The following is a 25,998-nucleotide window of genomic DNA, read 5'->3' as shown; positions in this document are numbered from 1 at the left end:
TTTTTAATAGCCTCTTTTTTTCTCAAAGTTAACTCAATATAGAAAAAATCAGAAATAATTTTTTACATCAATGTTTGGTTTAAATTTGAAAAGCATTCAAAATGTTCTACGTTGTTAAACCCTATGGAATGGAAGGGGTGCCACCTGGTTCCCAGGTATCTAGCCTAGGCATCAGATTACATTTAGTACATTGAAGGAGACTAAAAGTACAATGAACCAAGAGCAACCAATTGAACAAAATTGTAAGGTGTAATTTTATTAGGGATTACTGTAAAATTACATAAATTTATATTATAAAATAAGAGAATACATGAAAAATTTAGAATATTTATTTTTATAAATTTATATATTTTTTACAAACATGTTCATCTGATACAACTTCAATTTTACAATGATACTGTTTTAGGGTTTATTATGAATTGCACTGCCACAGAGCATAGGAGATTACTAAAGTAATTATAAAAATATGCTAAAAATACTTTGCATATTGCTTAAAATCTTAAAATCTAGTCATAGTCTAAAAGCATATATACAACATGCAGCAGATATACTCCAGAAACATATACTCCATGATGCAACAAGTGTAATTGATTGAGCAGAAATTAGTTTTTTTTTTTTTTTACTAAGTTAACACTGTTCAGTAATTAAATTAAAAGTAAAATAATCAAGTTAAATATTTTAAGTAATCTATACCATTAAAACCTGTAGGCCTCTGTGTGTGTGTGTCTGTATCCCTATTTCCTCTGGACAGTAAACGTCTACTAGGTCAATAAACTTACCGTTGGATACGGGACATCCAGGGTAAGTCATTCCGCCTGTCTCACACCTCTAAACCTTAAGGGGCCATACATCCAAACGGAAAAGCATTAAAATTATCAATATTATTACCCAGCGCAGGCAACATTGAGTCCCCATATGCGAAGAACGGGGCTGGCAAGTGTAGCCTCCGAGTTGTAGTGAAGATTATGAGTCAGAAAACACGAACATAATATACATTTCTTTACAGTACATGAATTTTTCTTTTCTGCTAAATTAATCACAGTTAAATCTTAAATCTAGAATTGAAGGAATGACAGTGCATCAGGACATTTGCGTTATTAAGATTTTGCAGATCTATTAAAAAGTGATGCTTTTGAGCGAATTAATAACATACATAACATAAAAATTTCTCTTGTAAAACAAACAATGACTAGATTCATGACTTCAGTAACAAAATAGGAATAATATCATAGAAACACTTAATGCTAAAAATGAATATACGCAGTACCCAATTAATTAAAATATAGAGCACAATAAAGATAATAAATAAATAATTGATGCATATAAATATACTCAAATAAAAATAAGGAAACTGAAAAAGTATTTTCGAGCATTTTTTAAAAAACATTTCAGTAATTGATAGTGTTTCATTGTCGCTAAGTTTTTCTGAATAGTTTTTTGTACAGACATTTCATTTATAAAATCTCTTTGCTCGAGACCTTTGACAGCATTAGCTCGGTTTTAAACAATATCATCAACACTTTGTTGGTTTTTAAAAAATAATTATCAAACCAAACGGTTCACCTGTTTTGCTCTCTTAATCAGTTTTACTTAACTAATATAAAGTAATTTTGCAAATTTCATGTCATCATCAGTATGAATAACTTCACTGATATTTTCAGCATTATTTAAAATATCTGATACTTGAGTAAATTTGTGTGGAAATTGAATGCATCAAGTTCTTATTTAAAAAAAATTTCGGAACAAACTTGGAAAGCTATCCGGATTTCAAAGATTAGCACAGTTAGGATGTTTGTATTTTTGAGGTTCAACTATAATAAATGTTTTACTCCCTACCTCCATATGGAATTTGTTATGTTAAAAAGTTATTACCTTTTACGAAAAAGACTTATAAACAGTTTGTTACTATTTTTCCGACCAATCCAATTTTTGCATTGCATTTACTATGTTACATTTAACAAAATATTTTGCATTTCAACTCAAATACACAAGATGTTTTTTTTTTTTTTTTTTGGTTTCAAGGTATTAAACATTTGATTTGAAATTTATTCATGTTAAAAACCTTACTGCTTATAAAACTAAAAATTTCAAGTTATTAAAATGCATTATTGAGCAATTTCGCTTACAATGATCTTGACTTAACAAAAAATGTGATCTCACATGAATTTCATTAGTGCTTGGTGCAAAGTCTTCAAATTCTATTCAAACTTTTGCCTTTTCTATATGTGAATGTCAATGTAATCATAATTGGATAAATCTTCACAAAAATACTACATGAAGTTTGCAAAGACCCCATAAACTTATTTCTTGAACTTATTAAGTTGCATTCCAATTCCAAAGTAGAATTTTAATTTCACAGTACTGTTACAAAATACAAATACAAAAGTGACAACCAGCAACAGGCTCTGGGCCCAGCTAGACTGGTCCTAGTCGATTTACAATCCCCAGTGAAGATCAATGGCCCTCTTAAAACTACCGACTCCCTTGCTCATTACCACCTCTTCCGGTAAGCTGTTCCAAGGTTCCACTACCCTGCTATAATAATAATTTTTCCTAATATCCATGTTTGCCTGAGATTTAAATAGCTTAAAACAATGACCCCTTGTCCTGTTTTCAGTGCTAAACTTCAGCCTCGTAACATCTTTCATTTTAATAAATTTAAACAACTGAATCATGTCCCCTTGGTCTCTTCTTTGCTCAAGACTGTACATTTCTAGTCCTCTAAGCCTGGAATCATAATCTAAGTGAGAAAGTTCATTTATTAGCCTTGTAGCCTGCCTTTGAACCCTATCCAATACGTTAATATCTTTCTTAAGATAAGGAGACCAAAACTGAACAGCATACACCAAATGAGGTCTTATCAAACTTCTATATAAGGGCAGAAGAACTTTTTTAGATGTTATGTCGTTTTAAAGAAATCAAATAAGAAATTAGTGTCTATATAATTATTAAGTTGTTTTGTTTCCATGTTTATTAAATTAATAATAATAAAGTGTTATTTAAATACTGAAATTTAGAAAAGACAAAACCCCTTCACTGTTTTTATAAACCCATGGCATGACCATCAGAACGTGGGTCAGCACCAGCCCACCAAATATTCTCATCTTCTTTTGCACTTCTATTCCAAAGCACAGGGTGGGCAATAACATGACCTCTTCCGAAAGTTGATCCAGTAGCGTCAGAAACAAATTTGCAAGTTTCATGACCTTTCTTTTGAAGTAGGGGGACAACAGTTGGTGAAATGCCTTCTTCCAAATACAGCATATCATATGAATCTCTAGGAAAATTAGAAGCAATGTCTCAATAACTTATTCAATAAAACTTTAAAGGAAATTAAAAGCATGATTTACAAATTTAAGATTTTATGGCACTTAAGTATGCTAAAATTTCTTACAATAAAATGCTATAAATTTATTTCTTTGATTTATGTATTTGTTATGAATTGCTTATTGAAACATATTCAGAGGCCCACAAAAACCAGATAGTCCTTGGTACCATCAAGCTACATACATATTTTTCTGGCTAAAATGGCAATAACAACTGGTCTGTAAACTATATCTGTGTCTGTAACATTAAAATTATCTATAACAATATTTTCTTTGGTCCCAGAAAAATTAATTTACCCAATGTATTTTCAGACGCCTACACAGATAACAGCAGTTCAGATGCAACTCTTTCGACAATATTAATCCTTTTTTTCCCCGAAAAACAAAAACAAAAAAGTTTATTTTACTGTCTAGGAGTTTTCCATCTTAAAAATTGTCACAAACAGAAAAAAGAAGCTTGATGCCGCAAAATGATTGCAAGACTACTGGTGTAAAGCTATTCTGTACTCACATCCAATCGATAAGGGATGAAAACAAGTTGATAACAAAGATCAACAACATGAAATTTTTTTGTCAAGCGTGGCTACTTTTTTTTTTTTTTTTTTTTAAAAGGAAAATATTGAAAATGCAGTTGAAAAAAGTAAAGTTGACACCAAACGAAAACTAAAAGGTGCCATTAATGGTCACCCTTTAATTGAGTAAAAATGTTCCTAATGATGATAGTTTTGAAAATGTCTTTGTGTACTATCATACATTTTCAATTTTCATCTCTACTTAGTATAAAATGAAGTCTCCAAAAAGCGTCTGTTCGTGAAGGTTTGTAGACGCACCGTTTTTTTTTTTTTGAGATTCCTTCAAAAAATTGACAGAAAGATGGGAAAAGGTATTGGCCAACGATAGAGAATACTTCGAAGAATGAACATAAATCTATTTTTTCACAATAAAATGACAAACTTAAAAAAAAAACACACATTAAAACTTATTTGTGCACCAGATAAGTTGAACACACATTTCAAAAGAATTCATATTTCTGGGGATACTTTTTAGAATCCTGTTAAAGCTTTGTTTATGACTTGAGATTCATTGTGTATAAAATTTAACATCTGTTTCGAAGCATGACTGAATAACGGCATAAACATTTTTCAAATTTGAAAAATTTTAAAACAAATCACCTGCATTTTCATCTTCAAAAATTGTCCCACATTTACTTAGTCTTATTTTTGCTAAGACTTAGGGAGTCCATTTTCAAGTTGCTTCATTTTTGGAAAATGCAAAATATTGTTTGAAAGTAATTAGATTGAGCAAATAGAAAGTTTTTTTTTAACCTGAGATTGCTAATTTTTTTTTAAAGGTTGAAAATGCAAATAAGAGAAAAGAGTATCATTATAAAATACTTTCTTAAAAGATTTGCACTCAATTTCTACATTTTTTTGCAAATGCATGCAATATGATCCATGCAAATGTTTTTGTCACATTTTTCACACACAAATTTGTTTTTTGTCTTCATATTGGGGCTTTCAGTACGGCTGTTGTACGTTGACTTTGCTTTTTTAGGAGGGGATGCAATGTCTTCACTAGATCTAGTTTTAAGTCTCTTGGAAGCATTGCGTATTCTTTAGTTCAGAACTGTAGCAGAAATACTCGCGCAAGGTATGATACACCCGTAGAAGTCAATTCCAAAGAAACTAATTTTAGAATGTCCCCACAGTTTCTACCCCTATGGGTCAGCTACTCAAGGAACCGTCCACTTCCAAAAAAAAAGCTGGGGAGAAATTTGATTGAAAGCGAAGATGTGGGTATGTCATACCCTGCGCAAGCAATCTCGGGTTAAAGTTAAACTAACTTTTTAAAACAAGTTAAAAAATAACAATGAATAAAAAAAGTTCTTGTCACTGCCCATGTAGATATCTCCACATAAAATACTTGTGAAATTAAAATAATGTAAATGAAACACTCACACATATTTCATGAAAGTACTTGGATTACCAATAAAGAACCGTGGTTGATTTAATGCTATTTGTGGATCCATTCCAAACACCACCATATTGAGTAAAACCTAAACAAATAAACATTTTTAGTCTCACAGTAATGGCACACACAAACATAAGGACTCTAAATATTGCTGAGTAAATCTTTTAATTTGAATTTTGAAGCCCAGCTTCAAAACTACATGAAGCTTTTAGAAATTGTGTTATACTTTTTAGTTATTTTAAAAACTTGGTACTTGAAAGCTTTTTCATTTCATTAATCAAGAGATGGCTGCTATAAGAACAAGATGTTAACGAAAAAACTCCTGTACTTTGAAATGATTTAACAGCAAACCCATGAGAAATAGAAAGGTAAAACAAGTTGTATGCTGCACCAGCACACTGGAATTTTTTAGACACCGGTTTTTAAAAATAGTTTAAAAATGCAGAGAAAACTGTAGTCAAATGTTTTTTAATTGGTGTATGAAAGTGCTTATTGAACAGAGGTCAAATCTCAATGTGATGGATTCGATACAGCCACCTTTCACAGCAGTAATATGGCCATTCGTCTGCATAATGTTACAGCAATGAAAGGTAACCATATAGAACCAATGGGCTTGATGGGCGCAGTGAGATTGGAACTTTGTTCAATAAGCACACTTTCATACACAAATTAAAAAACATTCGACTATAAAGCTCTCTGATGTCCAATGGGGTCATTTCCAAAATTTTAAAAGTATTTTTCCCTGAAAGAGCATGCTTAAAAACATAGGATCTGGCCATTTTTTAAATACTTTATTTAAGTTTAATATTTTTAAAAAAATTACCTTAATTGGCGAGTTTTTATTGTTTACATTTCTTGCTTATGACATCACAAATGATGAAATGCCACTCTGTGTTGCCACTCACAGAGCAAAATATTTAATTCGCATCTTTACTCATGTGTATTGGCAACGATATGGTTAATAGCAAGCGTTGAGCACAATTTTAATTCACTCCTTGATTATCATAACATGGAAAAATAGAAGAAAGCTGCGCCAAAATGCATCATTTGTGACCTCATCAAGACCACGCCTTGTTTGAAAAATCAGACATTTAAAAAAATTAATTAAAAAAGAACTGTTGCGGAAATGAAAGTATTTTCTGGGTCCATGTTATTTTTTTTTCCCTTATTCTATCAATTTCAGTGACAAAAAGTATTACTTTTGACTGAAGGAAACAAACCCATTGTCAATCTATTTTTTAAAACCGGTATATAAAAAATTCCAGACCTGCTGGCACAACATACCACTTGTGCCACAATTCCATCTCACACAGTTTTGCAGTTATGTCATTTCAAAGTAGGGGCATTCTTTCTCATATTGATGATGTCCTGCATTAATGTATAGTAATTTTGTTTCAGAGAAATATTGGAAAGCACAAAGCCTCATGATTTAGTGATCAACAGGCTGGCACTTGATGAAGAAACATGTTATAGTAATTAAAATTTAAGGATAAGGAAGAATACTTGAATTTGGCCTTGAGGTTGCATCCATCGACCCATAACACCAAATACTCCCAGCAAATCACCCGTACTTGGATCAGTAATTAAAGCTGGTATTATAGTATGAAGTGGAAGCTTTCCAGGACCATAGGCATTCGGACTTTCTTTCTTCAAACTCATACATTTTCCTCTATCCTATAAATATCAATCATTAAATACTATCATTTTTAAAAAGAAGAAAAAAGTATTTATCATACATTGAAAGGAATTTTCATAGTGTATAGAAAAATTACTCTTTAAAAATAAATAAATTAGGCTAAAATTAATACAGTAGAAGACCGTTATAACGCACACCTTGGGACCACAGCTTTTGTGTTATATAGATCATTTCACAAATTTTTAAACTAATGTTCAGAATATATATCTATATTAGCACTTCAGAATGAGTTTTATCTGCAATGAATATTAAAGCACCAATATTACAATTAGTTATTCCCAAATAAATATGTTTCACAATCAAAAGAAAGTGCATTATCCTGCTAGCTTCATGGTTTGCATAACAGCTGTATTGTCAAGAGCCATCTGGTATTTTCTATTTATTATGATTAATAATTCTAAATTTAAAAGATTTGAACTAAGATGGAAAGATGAGAAACTTTTAAAATTTAATTTGCCTAACAATTTTTATTTTTGCAAAGCAAAACAGAGGAATTTTTTAAGCTTCAAAACCTATTGTTTACTTCTGAAAAGTTGTGCGGTTTATAGAGAATTGCGTTATATAGGTCGGCGTTATAACGGTCTTCTACTGTATACTGAAATTTATTTTTAGTATTCTCTCCAGAGTTTTTCTCAGATTTTAGGTGGAATTTGATGAGTTTTGTAATTTTGAGAGAAACATTTTATGAAGTTCATATTGTTTACTTTTACTGAATGTTACTATTTTATAAAGTGTACCAAAAATATATACATACATGAAGAGCAAATCCACAATCATCTGGTATGATTCCACTTCCAAATCTTGAAGATATACTAAATATAAAAGAACAGCCATTACCCTCCTCATCTACTACTGCGGTATATGATGTGTTGCCACCGGTACTTATAAACAGTTCACTTTTCAAAGCACTAAACAAAGAGAAAGAAACAAAATAATGGAATTCAAAATAGAAAGTCAAACAATTATTTTAGAAGTGTTAATAAGAGCTAACTTCAAAGAAATAACTTAATAAAAAGAAGCTATCTTAGTAAACTTCCAGATTATTTTTCCTTTAACCATTCAAGATGGTGTTTTAAACTTTGTTATTTGAAGTGTATGGTGCAGTTGAACCTGTTTATCTTAAACCTGCATATTTTAAAAACCTCCAGGGTTCATACTCTAATTGGATGAAAAAATTCCATGACTTTTTCAAGACTTTTTCATGACTTCAATGAAAATTTTCATGAAATTTTTACATGAAGAGAATAGCACTATTTAACCTCAAACTTGCTAATTTTTGGAAATGACCATTAGCAAAACGTCTACATGAAGGCCACAGCCTCATTGAAGCACTTACTCATAATGGAAAAATATAAGTGTACACTTAAAAACATAAACTATTCTTATTTGTCTTCATCATATGAATTTAAGTAAAGTAAAAATGCAGTGAAAGGAATATGATGATGCTTAAATGTCTAACATTTTTTTTTTATAAACAGGCAGAATGATATTGAATGGGACAAAGGTTGAATGAGTCTTCAATAAGTTTCAATAAATTTGCTTCAAAAGTTGCCTTCCAGTATCAACAGAGCATTTAATCAACCCTGTAACTTGACAGTATTTTGGTTCTTTAAAGTAAAGCCACATAGTTCAGTTCCTTAAGTCTCTAAACCAGACATCTTTCACCAGATCTTTTTTGAAAAAACCATTCAGTAATGACTCAATCTTCTGATTCAAAAGTATACTTATTTTGTTTATTTATTTGCACATTTTCAAATGCATATAAATTAATAGGTTCAGAATTTCCAGAACATGTTTGAATCCTGACATTGAGTGTAGTAGTGGGTCACATGGATTAGTTTTGCACGCTGTATGTGTATGTTGGGCACTACTGTTTTAGAGTATTAGAATTCCTCTTTTTCTGTATTCTATCGCCTGAGTGAAGATCTTTATTTTCTAAATCCATGAACAAATTAAAAGATAAACTCTGCAAAATGTAATAATATAGTTCTTACTAGCGATGGAATCGAACTCGGATGTAATTGAATTGCTTTTTTGAGCAGGCGTGGCAAAACCAAGAACGTACAAGTTCGCTACTACAGAATATGAAACATAAGAAATGTTGAAAATAACAGTTAGTTCAAAATAAGTGATGTCCAGGCAGTAAAATCACATCGCGAAAAAAAAAAAGAAAAAAAAAGGCAGGCGGCTGCGACAGAAGTGGATGCAATAGGATTTCAAAATTCAGATTTGATTTTGGGATCATTCAATTTTCCACTTTTAATAGCTTTTATGTGCTGTACTGTTAAAATCACTCAAGATTTCTAATGCTCTTTTAGTTACTGTTACTTTCTCTTTGTCCAAGACATTTTTCCATGACTTCAAAAAACTTTCCATGACTTTCAATGAAAATTTCAATTTTCCATGACTTTTCCAGGTCTGAAATTCGCTTATTATTTTTCCATGACTTTCCAGGATTTCCATGACCCGTACAAACCCTGAACCTCCCTATGCAGATATTTTTCAATTTACCTGCATTTATAGCATAAATCCAATTCTTATTTCCATGCTTACCTCTAACAAATTTTCTTAGAAACCTTTATTATCTCAATTTCTTTACGCACTATCATTTTCGAATTAGGTCCCTAGTGATCTTATAAACAATGGATGTTGCAGACAAAAAGCTTTCTTTTTTATATCAGCTGTCATATAGTCTTTCAAGTTTTGTGGTACGTGCAGCCCAAGGAAAGCTATGAACAAAGAGTGTTTCTAAAAATTTCATCCACTAGACCAGATTTCTTAATTTCTTTGATTAGTGGAACCCTTTTAAATGCTCACTTTTTTTGTGGAGCCCTTAGTTTTTCGTCAATAATTTGCAGTGATGTAAGTAAGGTTTTGTTTCAGAGAGAGCCCAGGTTTTTACTTCAAAGAGGCTATCTTATTAACTATTTGTTGTTAAATTGATAATTAAATAAATTTCATTACTGACCATGCTAATCATTGTTAACTACTAATTATTATTTATTATTATACGTAAAACAGCAAAACACTATTTGTATAGGCGGCTGGTGCCTCCAAAAGTGGGGATCAAAGGAGATGCGGGACAGGTTTGGTGGGTGACACCCTTAAAGTTAAATTTCTTCTTGAAAAACTGGGCAATAGAATTTTTACATCATTATTAATTAATTGACCATCTTCCAAAAATTCCAGAAACGGACTCAAAACATGGGAACAGATGGCCACAGAAAAAAGATTCCCTCCCCCTCACCCATAAAATCAAAATTCGATTTTTATTTTTACGAAATAATAACATGAAAATAGCATAAAACAAGCACTTATTAAGTCAGTTCTTTCTTTAAATACATGAATAGATCATCACTATCATTTTTCATTCCACCCTTAGTTTTGAACTTAGAAAAGTGGAGGACACAGCCTCTTTACTGTTAAAAGTGAGAGGGCAATTACCGCTAAACTCAGGAACAACTGGTTCGAATTGAAAAATTCGTTTTGTGTTAAATAGTTCAGTTATTGAGGAAGGCTATAGGCTGTTTTGTTTTCAATCAAATCAACCGAAATGTTTGCAAATAAAATGTTTAGTTCTATGATCCTCCACTACATGGCTTCTAGACAGATGGCAGGGTAAGTTTGCATGAGTTTTATGGTTAAAATATCTTGATTAGGAAAATAAATACTGATGTGTTTTACCTACATTAGTGTCAATAATTCACTAAAATTTACAAAGAAAAAATTTCAAAAACATAAAAACTAAACTGTCGCTTATTTTTCAGCAATTTTTTAAAATTTATTTATAATTCAGAGATTTCAATGTCACTGTGTTATTTTAACTTGAATTGGTCCTCACTTCTTAAATGTTAAAATTGTACTTTCAACCGCTGCCATAGGTACTGGGAGAGTGGCTGGTATTAAGAGTAGAATTTTTGAAATTAACGTCAAAAATAGTAATTTTAGCCAATATTTGGTGATGATTTAGGAAAGGGAACTTGGGGTGCCCTCTCAAAAGTTTTTCAATGTTGAAGTCACTTTTAAACTATCTTTGGTGATATTAGGGAGTCAATAGCTTCTTCAACAAATTTTTTGAAACTGAAGTGTTTAAAAGTGAGAAAGAGGTGCTTTATGACTGTTCTGGGAAGAATTTTGAAGTTGAATCTTAAAGGCACAATTTCAGGTGACAAATAAAATCATTCCTATAATGGCTAACCCCGGTAGGTAATAAAGCTCAGATTAGTATACGAAAGTAAAAGAAAATTTATTTTTAAGTTTGGGAAAACGTTTTCATCTATTTTTTAAGCGGGAAATTTGAAAGCAAGCAAGTCTCATAGAACCCCAGAGAGAGCTTCGTGGAACAATGGGGTTCCGCGTAACACAATGTAAGAAACGCTGCACTAGACTAATGATTCCCAATTCTCCCTTGAAAAAAAAAGTCAGTGCTAGTGAATATTATTATTGCAAATATAAATGTCTCATTTTAATTTGGAGTAAAAAAACTAAAAATTCCGATTTGTATGAGAAAACTTTCAAATCGGATTTTTACTTTTACGAATACTTTTTTTCATTTTTACGAAGTTTTCTTCATCAAAATACCCGATTGAATAAGGAAAAATTTAGATACAAGGATCATTTGGAAAAGGGCAACAGTCCCACAATAGCGTCAACAGACCCTTTGAAACTTCCTTAGAATCAGGAAAACAGCCCCCTAAAATCTCCAGTACAATCTCAACATTAGTCCCTAAAAATCCTTTATTGAGTAAGACCAATATTCCTTAACCCCTTTGTAACCATGATCACGTATATGTGCTCACCCGTTTCTCCCTCCAGCGGCCGCGTTATCACAGGCGTCATTAGACTTTCTGTGCCAGGCAGCCCGTGATCACGTCTGTGAGATCACAGTTTGGAATGATATATTTGAATTTTTAAATGACACTAGATGGAGGTTGAAGTCCGTTACTTTATCCAAAAGGATTCTACTGAGTCTTGACCTTCAAATGCTTTCGGTTATATTCTTTTTTTATATCTGCGGACTTGGTTAAGGAAAACAACTGCACATGTTATAGTTTCTGAAAAGGGAATGGTTAGGGGTGGTTTTATTTATATTTATTGTTTAGGGGTGGGAGTAAAAATTTCAGTTTTGAGTTTACTGGATCGTATTCAGGATGGTTAGGATCAGTTTTATTTTATATATATCGTCTGCCGGCAGTAAAAAAAATTAGTAAATCACAAAACAAGGGGGGGGGGGGGGAATTAAATCTCCAGATTACAGGAAAAGTCTCAAAACAAAAGCAATAATTTTATTTGTTCACACTCAAGAAAAAATAGTAACAGATTTTTCATCTCAATAATTTTATTAAAATTTAAACCTTCGTTGAAATTCTGTGACCAGAAACCAGATGATGCTTCAGAAATGAATATAAGCCTAGTATTAGAATACAAAATCAATTTAAATGAAGGGTTGGGGGTGTTTTAGTTATCCTTTAAAAATCATAGAATACTTTTTTCCTAAACAAAAAGTACCCTATGTTCACCCTGTCAACGTGCATGCAAAGTTTCATGATGATCGGATGAGTAGTTAAGGCATCCAAAGGTAAAGAACAAAGTCAGTTTTGTATTTATAATACTACTAAGAAAAATATATATAAAACAATCACTCTTAAACTTAAAAAAAAAGTTAAATGATCATTTTATGTGTCCTTTTTCTTTTCCAAAAAAGGTATTTGAAGGGAAATACTTAACTAAGAGCATTGACATACTTTTCAAAAACATAAATTCATATTTAAAAAAAGATAAAAAAAAAATTGGAATCTTGGAAAATTAATACTGACCCTTAAAATGAAAGAAAAAAAAAAGAAAATATGAAAATTCATTAGCTTGTCGATGAATAATGAAATAATTCCTCAAGGTTCAAACGGAATGTGAGAAGGAAGCACCTAAACTTTAATTTGCTTGTTTTTAAACTTCTGATTCCATGCTTGAACTCTTTAACAATCAGTTTTGTAAACATCTGCAATTTTGATATTCGCTGGTTTTTCATTATTATTATTTTCTTTTAAATTATCTTTGTCATATCCCCCCCCCCCCCCCCTCCAATAGCTCATCAAGTGTATTGCTTCTTTGAGGAGCCGAATCGTTCCTTTGGGGACATTTGCCCCCAGGTTGGGAACCACTGCACTAAACTTAGCTGGATGAAAGTTTTATATTAAACACCGGAATGTTACTTTTTCTTCTGTTGTTAGTAATTAATCTGTATTTTTCTCTTTTACTAATCTGCATGGATGAAATGTCACTATTTTTGTTTCATGCAGCCCAATATAACGGCTACAACTTGCATGCTGAAGCAATGTGTATATAAAAATAAACCAACTAGTTTAAAAGTACACTTTCCACATCAGGAAAATTACTCTCCAGTGGTGATTTGTAATTTCCCACCTTTGTACATAAGGAAGAAGTAATAGCTCTCAAACAATATAAATTGTTAAATAAAAATACCTTTCAGAACTAATTGCATTTTGAATTTTGTTTGCAGTAGCTGCAGACAATAACTCATCTAATGGTTTCAAACAATAATCTGGATCACAGAGATAGTCCCAACATTCTAAATAAGCGTACTTGATTGTTTCAGATACAATGTGAATGTACTCTGCAGAGTTATGCTCCAAACCTGTAACATTTTATCAGAATCTTTAGTCATCTAACAAAAAAAAAATAATAATAATAATAATAATAATAATACAGTCTGAAAACTAAATTTGTGAACAAAATTACAGTCGAGTACTAAGAAGCCTTCCCTTAAGGTTACCTCTCTTTCATTGACTTTTCAGCATCTTAACACATTAGCACGAATTGATTTCAAAACTTTCCATTAATCCCTTCAAAGTCAACCAATATCAATCTTAAATTTCCCTGCACTTGAGTGGAGCCTCTTTATAATGCAAACTATTATTAACTTCTGAGCCATATTTTGTTTTGATTAAGCTATTTTTAAATATTGGTTTATGGTGCTGTGGGAAGGTAAAGCGCAGTATTTGTAGAAATTAGTTTTTGAGATATTTTTTTTTTGTAATGAATTCCAATTCTAACAATGGGGAAATGTTGGTACTTGATAGCTTTTTTTTTTTGGCTTTACTTTCAGTGTAAACCAAATAGGCAAACTTCTTAACTAATAACAAAGCTGAAAGTCTCTCTGTTTGGATGTCAGGAGGATGTCTGGATCTCTGTGACGTGCATAGAGCCTAGACCGTTCGGCCAATTTTCATGAAATTTGGCACAAAGTTAGTTTGTAGCATGGGGTGTGCACCTCGAAGAGATTTTTTGAAAATTTGATATGGTCCTTTTTCTATTCCAATTTTAAGAACAAAACTATCATAAGATGGACGAGTAAATTACGAAATTATCATAACATGGAACCGTAACAATGGCACAAGCCAATTGGTGAGGTACGAAATTATCATAATGTGGAACCGTAACATGGGTACAAGCCAACTGGCGAGAAAGAGAAAATTCACCGTACATTATTTGTAAATATACAGGCCAACAAAAAGACCTTGTAATTTTTCTATTACGGGCAAAGCTGTGCAGGTACCACTAGTGTACAATAAAGCTAATGTACAACAGATGACAAAAATGCAAAGAAATAAAAAATTTGCAGTTACTGTGCTTTACCTTCCTATAGCAGTATGGCTTGAAGCAGAATTAAAAGAGAGAAAAAAAGACTTAAGGAGAGAATTTTTTTTTGGTTTAAATTTTTTTTTCTTTTTAAATTTTATTTAAGGGAAACACTTTTGGATTTTGGCTCTGATACTGTATTTCTAGGAATGTTGGCAAGGAAGCTTTGATCCAATTTTTAACTCTAGTTTTTATGCACATATTCCATATAAAATGAAAAGTGATAGTTATGCACTATTATCATCTGCTCATGCACAGATTGCAAATTTTTGCATTTAAAAAACAAGTAATGATGAAAAGACATTGTTGGAGCAATTCGTGATACCACTGAAACCTCTACTAAGAAATACTTAATTATTAAGTTTGAAAAAAAAGGCAGAAATGTTTTAAAACCATACTCTATTTCAGAGCATCAACATGTTCAGCAAAAAACATTTTTAATAAAATAAAAATGCTTTTTTAAAAATCCAAATTGCATTTTAAATTACAGAAATACACTGCAAAAAAAAGTTGAAGTTTTAACATTTAAACTAACAAACAGGTCTCACATCCATATTGCTGTCAGTTTCTTTCTCTTAACAGATATTTACAATGCATAAAAGTAACTCTACATCATAAAATCTCAACATTGCATGTAAATTTAACATCATTATATCATTCTAAATGTAAGAAAATTCATTAATAAAAATAATAAAACTGTCGAAGTTAAAAAACAACTTACTTTTCAAATCAAATAAATTAAGTATTTTCAATCCAACTAATGTTACAATGCCCATTGTATTAGGTTTCATCCCCCATATTCTGAAGCCGTGAAAGTCAACATAAAGTGCATCAATTGGTGAAGAGGTGGCCGATGAGCTCAAACACCCTCTCATGTCTTCTAAAGTCAATGAGCCACCAGCATTTGTAACTTCTTCCACAATATTTTTTGCAATTTTCCCATTATAAAATACTTCAGGTCCTGTTTCGCCAATTTCCTATAATATTTCAAATAAGATACTAAAATTGTAAAATTTTCAAATGTACATATAAAGTACACGTATGAAGTTTTTTTTTAAACAAAACTATGACTTTAATATCATTTTGACACTTGAAGCACTGATATAGGAAAGGGAGTAAGTCCAAAAAACAATATCTGCTAACTTTTTCTGAAGAGCAGATGTATACAAATTTTCAAAGGCATGAAAACTGTATGTTCGCAGAATTTAACATTGTGTTTTTTTTTTTTAATGTTTTAACAGTACTTCTGCCACCAACAAACATTTACAGAAGAATAGCTTTGAATAGTGCTTATATCATCTCAAAAAAATAAAAATAAAAACAAATCAGCATTTTTGACATGTTCTCCTTCATATGTCTCACTATCAGGGGCAGATCTAGAGGGGGGTCCTGGGGGCCATGGCCCCTCTTAAAGCCCTGTGATTGTAGAAATTTTTTTAAGAAAAAAAACAAGAAAAAAAATATTATGAGAAGATAACAAAATTTAACACATGTGTTATACTGAAAAAGAAGCATAGGCCTAAAATGGGAGATAAATTATGTCCCTACCCTCAAAACAAAACTTTTATTTCCAAAATTTTTCTCCATCTTTAACATCATTTCTTGATTCCAACTACAGACACTTGGAGGATCTCTAAATGCTGCTGTTCTCAGAGTATACTTATTGTTCACAAGACCAAAGAGAGCTTAAATGTTCGTTTTTATGGCTTTAATTTCGAAACTAGGGAGAGAATTCCCTTTTCCCATGCCCTTTCACAACTGCCTTGATCTGTAGCAAAAAATTGCATTTTAAGTTTTTTATTTGGCAAAAATGTCAACAGACTAGCTGAACCAGCCCTTATCAGTTAACTTGCTTAAAAGCAACTTAAATGAAATTTTTTGAGACTTCAATTACAAACGATCTTTGATAGCAACCCCTCCCTTCCTAGTTTATATCGTGATGACAGCTTCAAAAGGAGGTTTTTGGAGGAGCTCGCGAATTTTCCATCCCTTTCTGAAATATGTATAAAAATAGTTAAAAATCGAATTTTTAGAGCCTCAAATGCAAAATATTTCCAGGAAGGAAGGATTCTAAGCACCTTCACTCTTCCTTAAATGTAAGCAAACATTACCTAAAGGTGCATTTTTAGGATGGACAGCTGAAGAGCTAGAAGAACACCCCTCCTCTTCTAACTTCTCAATGTATAATGACAGAATATTTTGGTTTCTAAGCTTTATTTTCAAAAAGTATTTTGGGGCCAGCACCTGAAACCTGACCTTTCTCGGTACATCATCAAAAATAGACAAAATGCGTTTTTAGTTTCCTAATTTTCAAAAATTACTCGCCAATTTAAATTTTGAAACTTTTCAAGGGAGATTCCTAAATCCACCCCCTCACCTAATGTCCTGATACCCCGAAAATTGATTTTATAAAACTTCATTTAAATAAAATTTCTGGGGAGTTCGGAGTTTGTTCAAAAATTTCGGATGGCCCCTCCCAAAACAATCGGCTGGATCCGCCACTGCTCACTACATGTCTCATGTACTATATCAATGCCTCAATATACAAAATTTCAAAAAGTACTAAATTCAAGCATCTTAATTATTAAAAAATTAGTAACTAAAGGTAAGCTAGTGCTTAACTTTGTAAAACATTTTTTTTTTTTTTTGCTTTTTTTATAACAACAGGATGAATTTAAAAATAGAGAGAACTAGAATAATAATAATAAAAATGTGTAGGAATGTGGTTTATAATGCTGCTGATTTGCAAAATGTTGATGCAAAAGTTATAGCCTAACTGAACCAAAGTTACATGAGTAGAGGAACCAAAGTTAATTTTATTATCAGAATTTTAAAAAAATAGCAATAAACACATTTAGCTGTTTATTTTACGTAGATGTCACTTACCATTCATTATATATACCATTAATTACTATTGAAATATTGGAATACAACCCATGAAGCATTTTACTATTGAATTAGAACACAATACTTTCATAATTCTCCCTTCAATTGAATCTATGTTAAGTGATTTTCTAAGCTTGTTTTATTTTTGCCAGAACTTTAATTACAGTCTTGATTAGTTGATATGCTAAATCAACTCTGCATCTGTTCCTTTTTTAGTGTTTCTACCTGTTTTATTCATAAAGAAAAGAAAACTTTAAAGGCAAATATTTATCTTATTAGAGCCATACTATATCCCCAAACATTGGCTTATGACTGATTCAAAAAGAGGCTTGTGTCTTGCTGAATTACACCAAAACCCTAACATTTAATGCTTTTTTAGCTTTTAAAAATAATTTTGTAGTTTTTTTATGGACAAAAATGAAATAAAAATCATTTCAAAATGCTTGCTACTGATAAATCCTTTTAAAAAATGGTCAATTACAAATGAAATGCATCAATATATTAGAAATGAGGATTGGATTTTAATTACTGGGTTAAGATGTAAAAAGATAACATGATTAAACTGAAAACATAAATTCCAGTTCTTCTCATGCAAGGGAGAAACAAAGAGGACTGGTAAGTACTAGAGAATTTGGAGAAAACATTAAACTCAAACATGCTGCATTGACAAGCTATGACATGCAATTTATGTGACCATAAAACAATATGATTATTAATAAAGGGGGCGGGGTGGGGGGAGGGGAATTTGGTGCATTAACTACTTACCCCAAATTATCTATATGGAAGTGAGGATTGGCTGGATTGATCAAGTATACAACTTAGCGTTATCATGATCAGACACTAAATTTCAGGATTTTGTCCTAACTGATTTGGCAATTCAATATTTATGATCTGTAAACAATATAGTCAAGTAAAATGAACTATGAAAATACAAGATTTTATTTGATGATGATCATAAAATTTACTATTCTTAATAACTGTTTAAGCTACAATCAACATGGGCCTCATTTCAAAGTAAAATTAAAAAGAAACATTTTAAAGCACTCTATTATCTTCAGTTCTACAGCATTGTGAGCATAATACATTTTATCCTTTAATTATGAGAAAAAACTATTAGTAATACTTTTGTATGTAATCAAGTACCTTAAGACTGAAAATGTGTTTTGCATGTTACTTTTAAAGTTTTTTTCAAACTTTCAGGTCTGATGTGAGATTTTTTTTCACAAAATCTGTCGGATTCATGATGCTGTTCCAAACAAAATTAATAAATGCCAAAATAGATTCAAAAGAGAGGAAAAAAAAAGTTAGCTTTTTTTTTCCTCAAAAAAGTTTTGAAATTAAATAGTAAAAAAGGGAGGCTTAATCAAACCAAGAGCTGCGACTGCGACCAGAGGTCTATTGTGCACCCAAAAGTGTACCCAAACACAGGTCTCAAAACATACCAGTAGTTGAAACAAAATTCAACAAACACAGGGGTAGAAGTGACCGACTTGTCACATATAGGACATTTTCCACAAAAAATATAGGACACATTATATGAATAATTTTGCTATGAAAAAAGAAATACATATCATATATTATTCAGTTATTCTTATCAATGATTTTGTTTAAAAAAACCTCCAACAAATTACTTTACATGTATAATGACTTTCCTGTAGTTGAAAGAATAATTTTTGAAAAAAGTGTACTTTATAGACTAAATAACTAAACAAAATTTGAATAAAATACTCATGACCCAAGTACTAATTCCACTATTCTTTGATTTTATATCTATACTGAACCCTTTACCACTTGTATTAAGAACAAACAGAGCTTGAGAAGGATCCTTCTGGCGTTTTTCAGAGTTTTCTTTATGTTTGAATGTTTTAGCATGCTGCCTCAATTGCGAAAATCTAGTATTGTTTATGGGCACTGAACAGTTGCAAAAATGGCAAAAAGGGGTAAAACCATCTTTTCCTTTAGTGCACCATGCACCAAAATTTGTAGAATTAATGTCCTCCTGGTTCAACGACTCCACACGAAATGTTGTTAAGCGATGCGATTTCGCCATTATAATTCCACTTATTACAACAAACTACGTTTTAACATCATAAGGAACTAACCATTCCACAATCCCAAAATTCCAAAAAAAGAAAAGATTGCAAAAAGAAAATTAGAACATTCCGATCAGAAAATGCACTGAACGCAAAAATATACCAACGAAAACCATGATGGAAAACAAAACAAACGGCTGTTGCCCCCCTCCCCCCAATGCAAAATTCTAAAACCAACTTCAGCATTAGTTCTGGAAACTCCACCCACTATAGAGTGACGTCACATTGCTGTAGCCAATGAGAGAAGATACTAGTTGCAGAATTTAGTCAGTTGAGTTTTTTAATTTGAAATTCGTTTGGGCACATACTTTCAGCGAAAAATCCAATGTCAGAAAGTTTATTTACCGTTCTTTTCAAAAGATATATATGGTATAAAACAGGAATATAGGAAATATAGGACATTTTTGAAAAATATAGGAAATATAGGACGAATTTGATGCTTTTTTTGAAAATATAGGAAATATAGGACTACTTCGACCTCTGCAAACACCTAATAGGGATGTCATGAACCTCCCTTTGGTTCAAGCAAATTATGAACAAGATGTTAACACCTATGGTTAGAAAACACTTCACAATCACACAGGATGCGAGGAAGTTCCCTCATGAAAGAGTGCCAAAGAGCACCTGTGCAAGTTGGATCATTTACTGACACCCATTATAGTAAGGTACCGCTTTTTAGGTGCAATGACGAGTAGGAAGACTAACAGCCTTCCCAATACTAGTTTTATTAAGACTTAAGAGTTCTTTCATCCTAATACTAAGACAATCTTACTACTATTATATATGCGACAGTTTGTCTGTATGGATGTTTGTTACTCTTTCATGCAAAAACTACTGAACAGATTTTGATGAAACTTTACAATAATACAGCTTATGCATCAGAATAACACATAGGGTAGTTTTCGTCCCGTTATGGGGGCAAAACTCCCTTAAGGGGGCAATAAAATACAATTTTCGTATAAATTCTCTAATATAGGGATGAAAAAATACTTTCATATACTTACATTATATGTCCATCGAAAGTTCTGATTTTTCTGCTGAAGATGGCACCTATTCGAAATTTCTAAGTAGAATGAAAAACGAGTTATGAGCTTTTTAGTTCCATGTTCGAAGGCTTTCCTCAACCCAAAACAGTATTTAGTGTATGATCTCAACTCCCTCTCGATAGCGGCAATTGTTGTATTGTTGACTATCTTTGTTTTTCGTGACTGTTCAAGGCTTTTCTCAAGTCAAATCTTGAAGTAAGATTTTTGCACAAGATTGGCAAATAATACATGATTTGGCTGATCATTTTCCATTTGGGCAGAACTTTAATGTAATTAATGGTTTTTATTATTATTTATGCTGATTGAACACTTACTCATTATCCAATCAATCAGCAGATCGCCAAAATTTTTGCAGAAAGATTTCCGTAGCTGATGCATTTGGCAGTTTTTTTCAAGGTCGCTGTTTTTGAAGCCGAAGACTACGTCATAATGTTTCTCAGCTTTCACCATGTAAACAAAATATCGCCAATCAAAGAATTTTCAAAAGACTTTTTTTACTGTGTTAAATAATCCAGCAACTAAATTAGGCAAATCCATAAACAGCACAAAAACTTCCATTAATTTTCCTTTTTGCACAATTTCAAACAATCACCAAATTTTATTACTTATTTTGGTAACATTTCGGATGAAACTGTTTAGCGCCATTTTATGGTGACCAAAAATATCTCAGCATCTGGCGACGATATCTCTGTAACGAAAATTAATATCATATCGTTTTACAAAGTAAGGAAAGAATGGGGGAGCATCATCGAAGGTACCCCAAAACGACTTTCGCAAATTCGGTAAAATCACACCAAGAGCCACAATGATTGAAATTTCCCGAAATAACTAAAGCAAGTATATGGGGATTACGAGCGCAGCTACTTTTTTTTAATCACTTCATACTTCATTAGCCATACAGAGAAGGTTTTAGACTCCATGTTAAAAAAAAGTATCAACAGATTAATCTTTTTAAACATGAGAAGATTAATTTCATGTTTTGGAAATTTGTATATGCTTAAATATAGTGCTTTTGTTTCTAAATCAGTATACTATTTTGTTCATTATACTTATTGCTATTTTAGTTTTATGGGTAAGGAAGAAACTCGATTTTTAATCACGTCAAAAAGATGTGTTTTAAATTCTTTCACTTAAAACAGAAAACAAAAGCAAGTAACAATTTTTTCTCATAATTATTACTGACCCAGGCAACGTCGGGTATTCTTGCTAGTTCCTAATAAGCTCTTAAGCCAGATATTGCCTATACAGGTTATGCCTGTCACAATCCAGCTTTTGCCCATAGATATCAGAAACAGCAGGTCTAAAAAAGATTCTTTGAAATCTCAATTGCTGGTTCAGGATTAACAAAAAGAGTATCAGAAACTTTCCTAGCAAGGTCATTAGATGAAATATTTTAGAATAATAAATAAATAAATTTTGAGAAATGGCTGAAAAAAGAGGGAAAATTCAATTCCTGAAACAAAATTACAGAAATCCAAGAGTTTGTATATTATATGTTTATACAAAGTCAATTTGTTACGAATACTTATCCAATAGTGCTTATCCACGAAAAAGTCAACCCTTTGTTCGGCACGTTATGCTCCATATGTTTTATTAAAAACTAATAAGTTTAAAGGGTAAAACTGTAATTTTTAGCTTAAGAAATCACACATAAGTTTGTATTTTGTTAAGCAGAAACAATTTGTTAATTAATATTTAAAAGTATTATTTTTAATGAAATATGTGAGGTATCACGTGCAAGACAAAATGATCATTTTCTGTGGAATGGCCAAATATCAATTTACAAAATTTTGCATTATTTTGCCAATAAAACCTTGAAAAAAGATGTGTAGTGTTCCTTAGAAATGAAGAAACATTTCATCAAAAGAGAAATACTGTTGGTTTTGGAAGGGGAATACAAATTTTAGAAGAAAATTTAGAGTAAATAGGCATATAAAAATAATTAAGAATTTTCCTTCAAAAAGAATGCACTTTGAAGAGCCTTTTTATAACAGGTTGCTGAAATTAAGCACTTTGAGAGCTTCAAAAAAAAAAAAAACTATTTAAAGAATGTTTCTAAATGTACAATTAAAAGAAATTCTTACCCTCAAGCACTTAGCTAGTTTTGGATTATATAGTATTTCACCCGGTGTAGGAGCTTTACAGCCATTTAATATATCTTCTGCATTCCTAGAATTCTGGAACATATCTTTCTCTACATTCCACATAATAGAGCTTTTAACTGGTGTAGCTACTCCTTCTTCAGCAAGCTTTATAGCTGGTGCGAGAATTTCGGCCATTGATAACTAAACAATAAAGAAATATTTTAAAAGAGCGTTATTGAAGCAAATAAACAACATTTAAATTAAGTTAAATAAATACCTTTGTGCATAAAAAGTAAAATAAGAACAAACAATGTCAAAAAGCACAAATTGCAGTTACTGCAGACACATATTTCGGCATTAAAAATAATCCCTTTTTCAATGCAAAAGAAATGAGCTTATGGATAAAAAGACATTCGACAGAAGCTTTTTGTCGGATGTAACTCGTTTCTTTTGCATTGAAAAAGGCATTCCGCATAATGCCAAAACACGTGTCAACACATTGAAATTGTTAACTGTTTTTAAACAACTTTAAAAATTACATTTCTGACTTATAATAACTATTTAACATTAAAACAAAAATAGAACATGAAATGATGGAGTAAGTATATTTTTTAAAGAACACTCACTTCTACTATACATTTATCAAGAACCCTTTAATTTTTATGTAATATTAGCTAAACACTGTAAGATCTATTAACAGCTCTAAGCATTCTTCCAGAACTCGGCTGCATTCCAGCTTTAACTCACGTTCTGAAAGTTTCTCCCACTCCATCAGAGAAATATTCAAGTTTCCCTTCTTAATTTGGATTACTTTCTGAATGAAGACGTTGTTCGCTATTGTGTTTTCTGCTTTAACAAATGGAAATAATGATTACAGTGCCTTAAGCATTTTAAAAATTGGTTTTTATGATAATGCACCCCAAGCATGACTTTCAGTGCTTTTTAAAAATCAGTTTACTTGAATGTTTAATTAATTGAATTAATCTTCTAAAATGAACGAAAAGGTTTTTCAATGTCAAAAGGACTGTAAGTTGAAACGCTTAAAAAAGAGTTAGCTTAAAACAAAGTAGGTCAAAATTTCTTCACACTTGATTAACAGCGGATGTTTATGAATATAATAGTTTTTTAACCTTGAAATAAGTACATTATTATTATTATTGATTTTTTTTTAATTTTAATATAATTTTAATCATGAAAGATACTTTAAATTGATAAACATTTAAAACAGATTTAAAAAGAAGAAAAACTAGTATAATGGAATCATGGGCAGAAAATTAATAACATCATTATTATAATGAATAAGCATAAATTCATGTCAGAGTTTGAGTATTCACATTCAGAGGCAATGGAAGCTGACGCAGCAGCAAATTTCTGAATATTTTGCACGGTCTGCAGGACAGACAATTCTTAGCAATTATAGTTTCACACAATGGAAAGAATCAACAGCAACCTTAATTATATTACTTTCAGTACGTTTTTGATGATTTAGCTTTACTTCCATTGATTATTTATTTCACTTGCCTTTTAGCACAACCTGTGTACAATTTTTTTTTATAACTTCGACAATTAAAAAAAAAAGTGATGATTTTTAATGAAACATTTTTAAATTTTTCACCTGTGTACAATTTTTTTTTATAACTTCGACAAATTTTAGTCTACTTTTCTATTCCTTTTTAACACATGCAGCTTACAACCAGCATTAATTATTTACAAATATATTGCATATCTTGAAAGGTAAAGAATGAAAGAACGGTTACACGACTTCCTTTAACAGTATAATTAATCTTGGAACTATAAAAGAGGTCACCTAATTACATTCTCAGAAAGCATAAGAGACTTCAAGAGAAGGAAATTCTATGAGTAATTTTTCAAACTGTTTTTTATTCACCATTTTAGTCTTTTAGGTAAACAGAGTGGGGTTTGCTCAAAATGGTAATGATATTCCATGAAAAAAAGAAGCCAACTGCATCCTTGTGAATAAGAAGAAAAAGGTTCATAATTATGATACAAATGGGATCTCAGATTTCTGAGGCTCCTGAACTTTTTGACAACTTCTTGAGCACATGTCATAAGCTTGTCAAAATAATGAACAAATTGTTTCTTATAAAAGCTTCAAATGCCAAGGGAACAAAAAAAAAGTAAAAGTTTTAGTTTACAAAATTTAAGTCTACTTCATATCGTCCCCTCAGAGCAACAGTTGGATATCTTAGTGTCATTTCTGGGATTAGATGTCTTAGTGTTGCTCTCAGACAACAATGTAAATCAAAACATAACAATTTACTGCTTTCAAAGAGAACTATACAATAAGAAAGAGGCTCCCAAACTGGGTGCCGTTGCATCCTGGAATGTTGCTGTGAGAGACAGACCTCAAGAGGAATTCATGATTTCAAATATTTTTTTGCAAAGAAAATAAAATGCTTACAAATAAAAGCCTTTCATGAAATTTGAATACAAGTTATAATCTAGCTTTTTAAGTTGTTACCAATTATTTCTGCGATTTTTTCCTCAAAAACCAAACAGATGTACAGTTATGTATACATATATCTATATATGTGTGTGTCAGGGATGAATTGGAGCAGGAAATATAACCAAAACAAGCACAGAATCATAATCAAAATAACACGTGACTCTAATAACTAATTTTCACATTGGACAAAGCTTTTAAAGGACGTCTTTTGATCCATAAGCTCACTCTTTTCTCATCAAAAAAGGGGTTGTTTGTAATTCTGAAACACGTGTTCGCAGTTTCCTGCAAATTTGTGCTTATTGACGATGTATATTACAGTAAAACCTGTCAACAACGATACAGTTGGGATCTAAAAAAAATATCGTAATAGACAAGTTATCCTTATAGACAGTTTGATTATTCATGCTAACATTGCGATGGGGCCAAAAAAAAAATTGTTATAGACAGTATCGTTATACACAGGTTTCATTGTATAATCTTTTATTCTTCAGAACAAAGGTATTTCTTAAGGTTTCACACTATTTTAAATCTACTCAAATAATCAAAAGAGAAAACCATAGACTTTAAAGGAGAAACAGGTCCTATTTTAGATTTAATAGAAAAATTCTATGAAACATAAAAAAAAAAATCTTAAACATACTTTCCCAGAGCCAAAATGTTTGATGATGTTGAACATTCCAGCAACACATCCAGGAACAGTAACCCAGAGTCCATGATTTTTATATTCTTGCTCGTTTGTGTCTGTGATTCCAGTAGCCAAAACTTTATCTAAT

The 25,998-nt window shown here is 31.4% G+C and overlaps 1 protein-coding gene across 1 annotated transcript; it reads right to left on the bottom strand.

Moving 5' to 3' along the window:
* Positions 1-258: 258 nt before the first annotated feature.
* LOC129229520 (glutathione hydrolase-like YwrD proenzyme) lies at positions 259-25,998 on the bottom strand. The gene is made up of 8 exons (XM_054863840.1): positions 25,866-25,998; positions 22,759-22,959; positions 15,371-15,626; positions 13,474-13,645; positions 7,748-7,901; positions 6,801-6,971; positions 5,285-5,382; positions 259-3,277 (listed from the first exon to the last, which is right to left on the bottom strand). The coding sequence occupies exons 1-8, from the start codon at positions 25,899-25,901 to the stop codon at positions 3,043-3,045; spliced, it is 1,323 nt and encodes a 440-aa protein (XP_054719815.1). The 5' UTR covers positions 25,902-25,998; the 3' UTR covers positions 259-3,042.

Source organism: Uloborus diversus, chromosome 9, assembly GCF_026930045.1.
Source record: "Uloborus diversus isolate 005 chromosome 9, Udiv.v.3.1, whole genome shotgun sequence".
NCBI lineage: Eukaryota > Metazoa > Arthropoda > Arachnida > Araneae > Uloboridae > Uloborus > Uloborus diversus.
Note: the sequence above shows the minus strand (reverse complement) of the source record. Positions and strands in the feature narration are given on the sequence as shown.

What these genes read in the sequence shown, in the direction of transcription:
- LOC129229520 (XM_054863840.1), bottom strand. Translation starts at nt 25,901, where the DNA reads ATGTTCAACATCATCAAACATTTTGGCTCTGGGAAA. An exon ending in AATGCAATTAGTTCTGAAAG is followed by an intron (nt 7,902 to 13,473) that starts GTATTTTTATTT and finishes CTCTTTGTTTAG; the next exon opens with TGCTTTGAAAAGTGAACTGT. An exon ending in ATTGTGGATTTGCTCTTCAT is followed by an intron (nt 6,972 to 7,747) that starts GTATGTATATAT and finishes TGATATTTATAG; the next exon opens with GATAGAGGAAAATGTATGAG.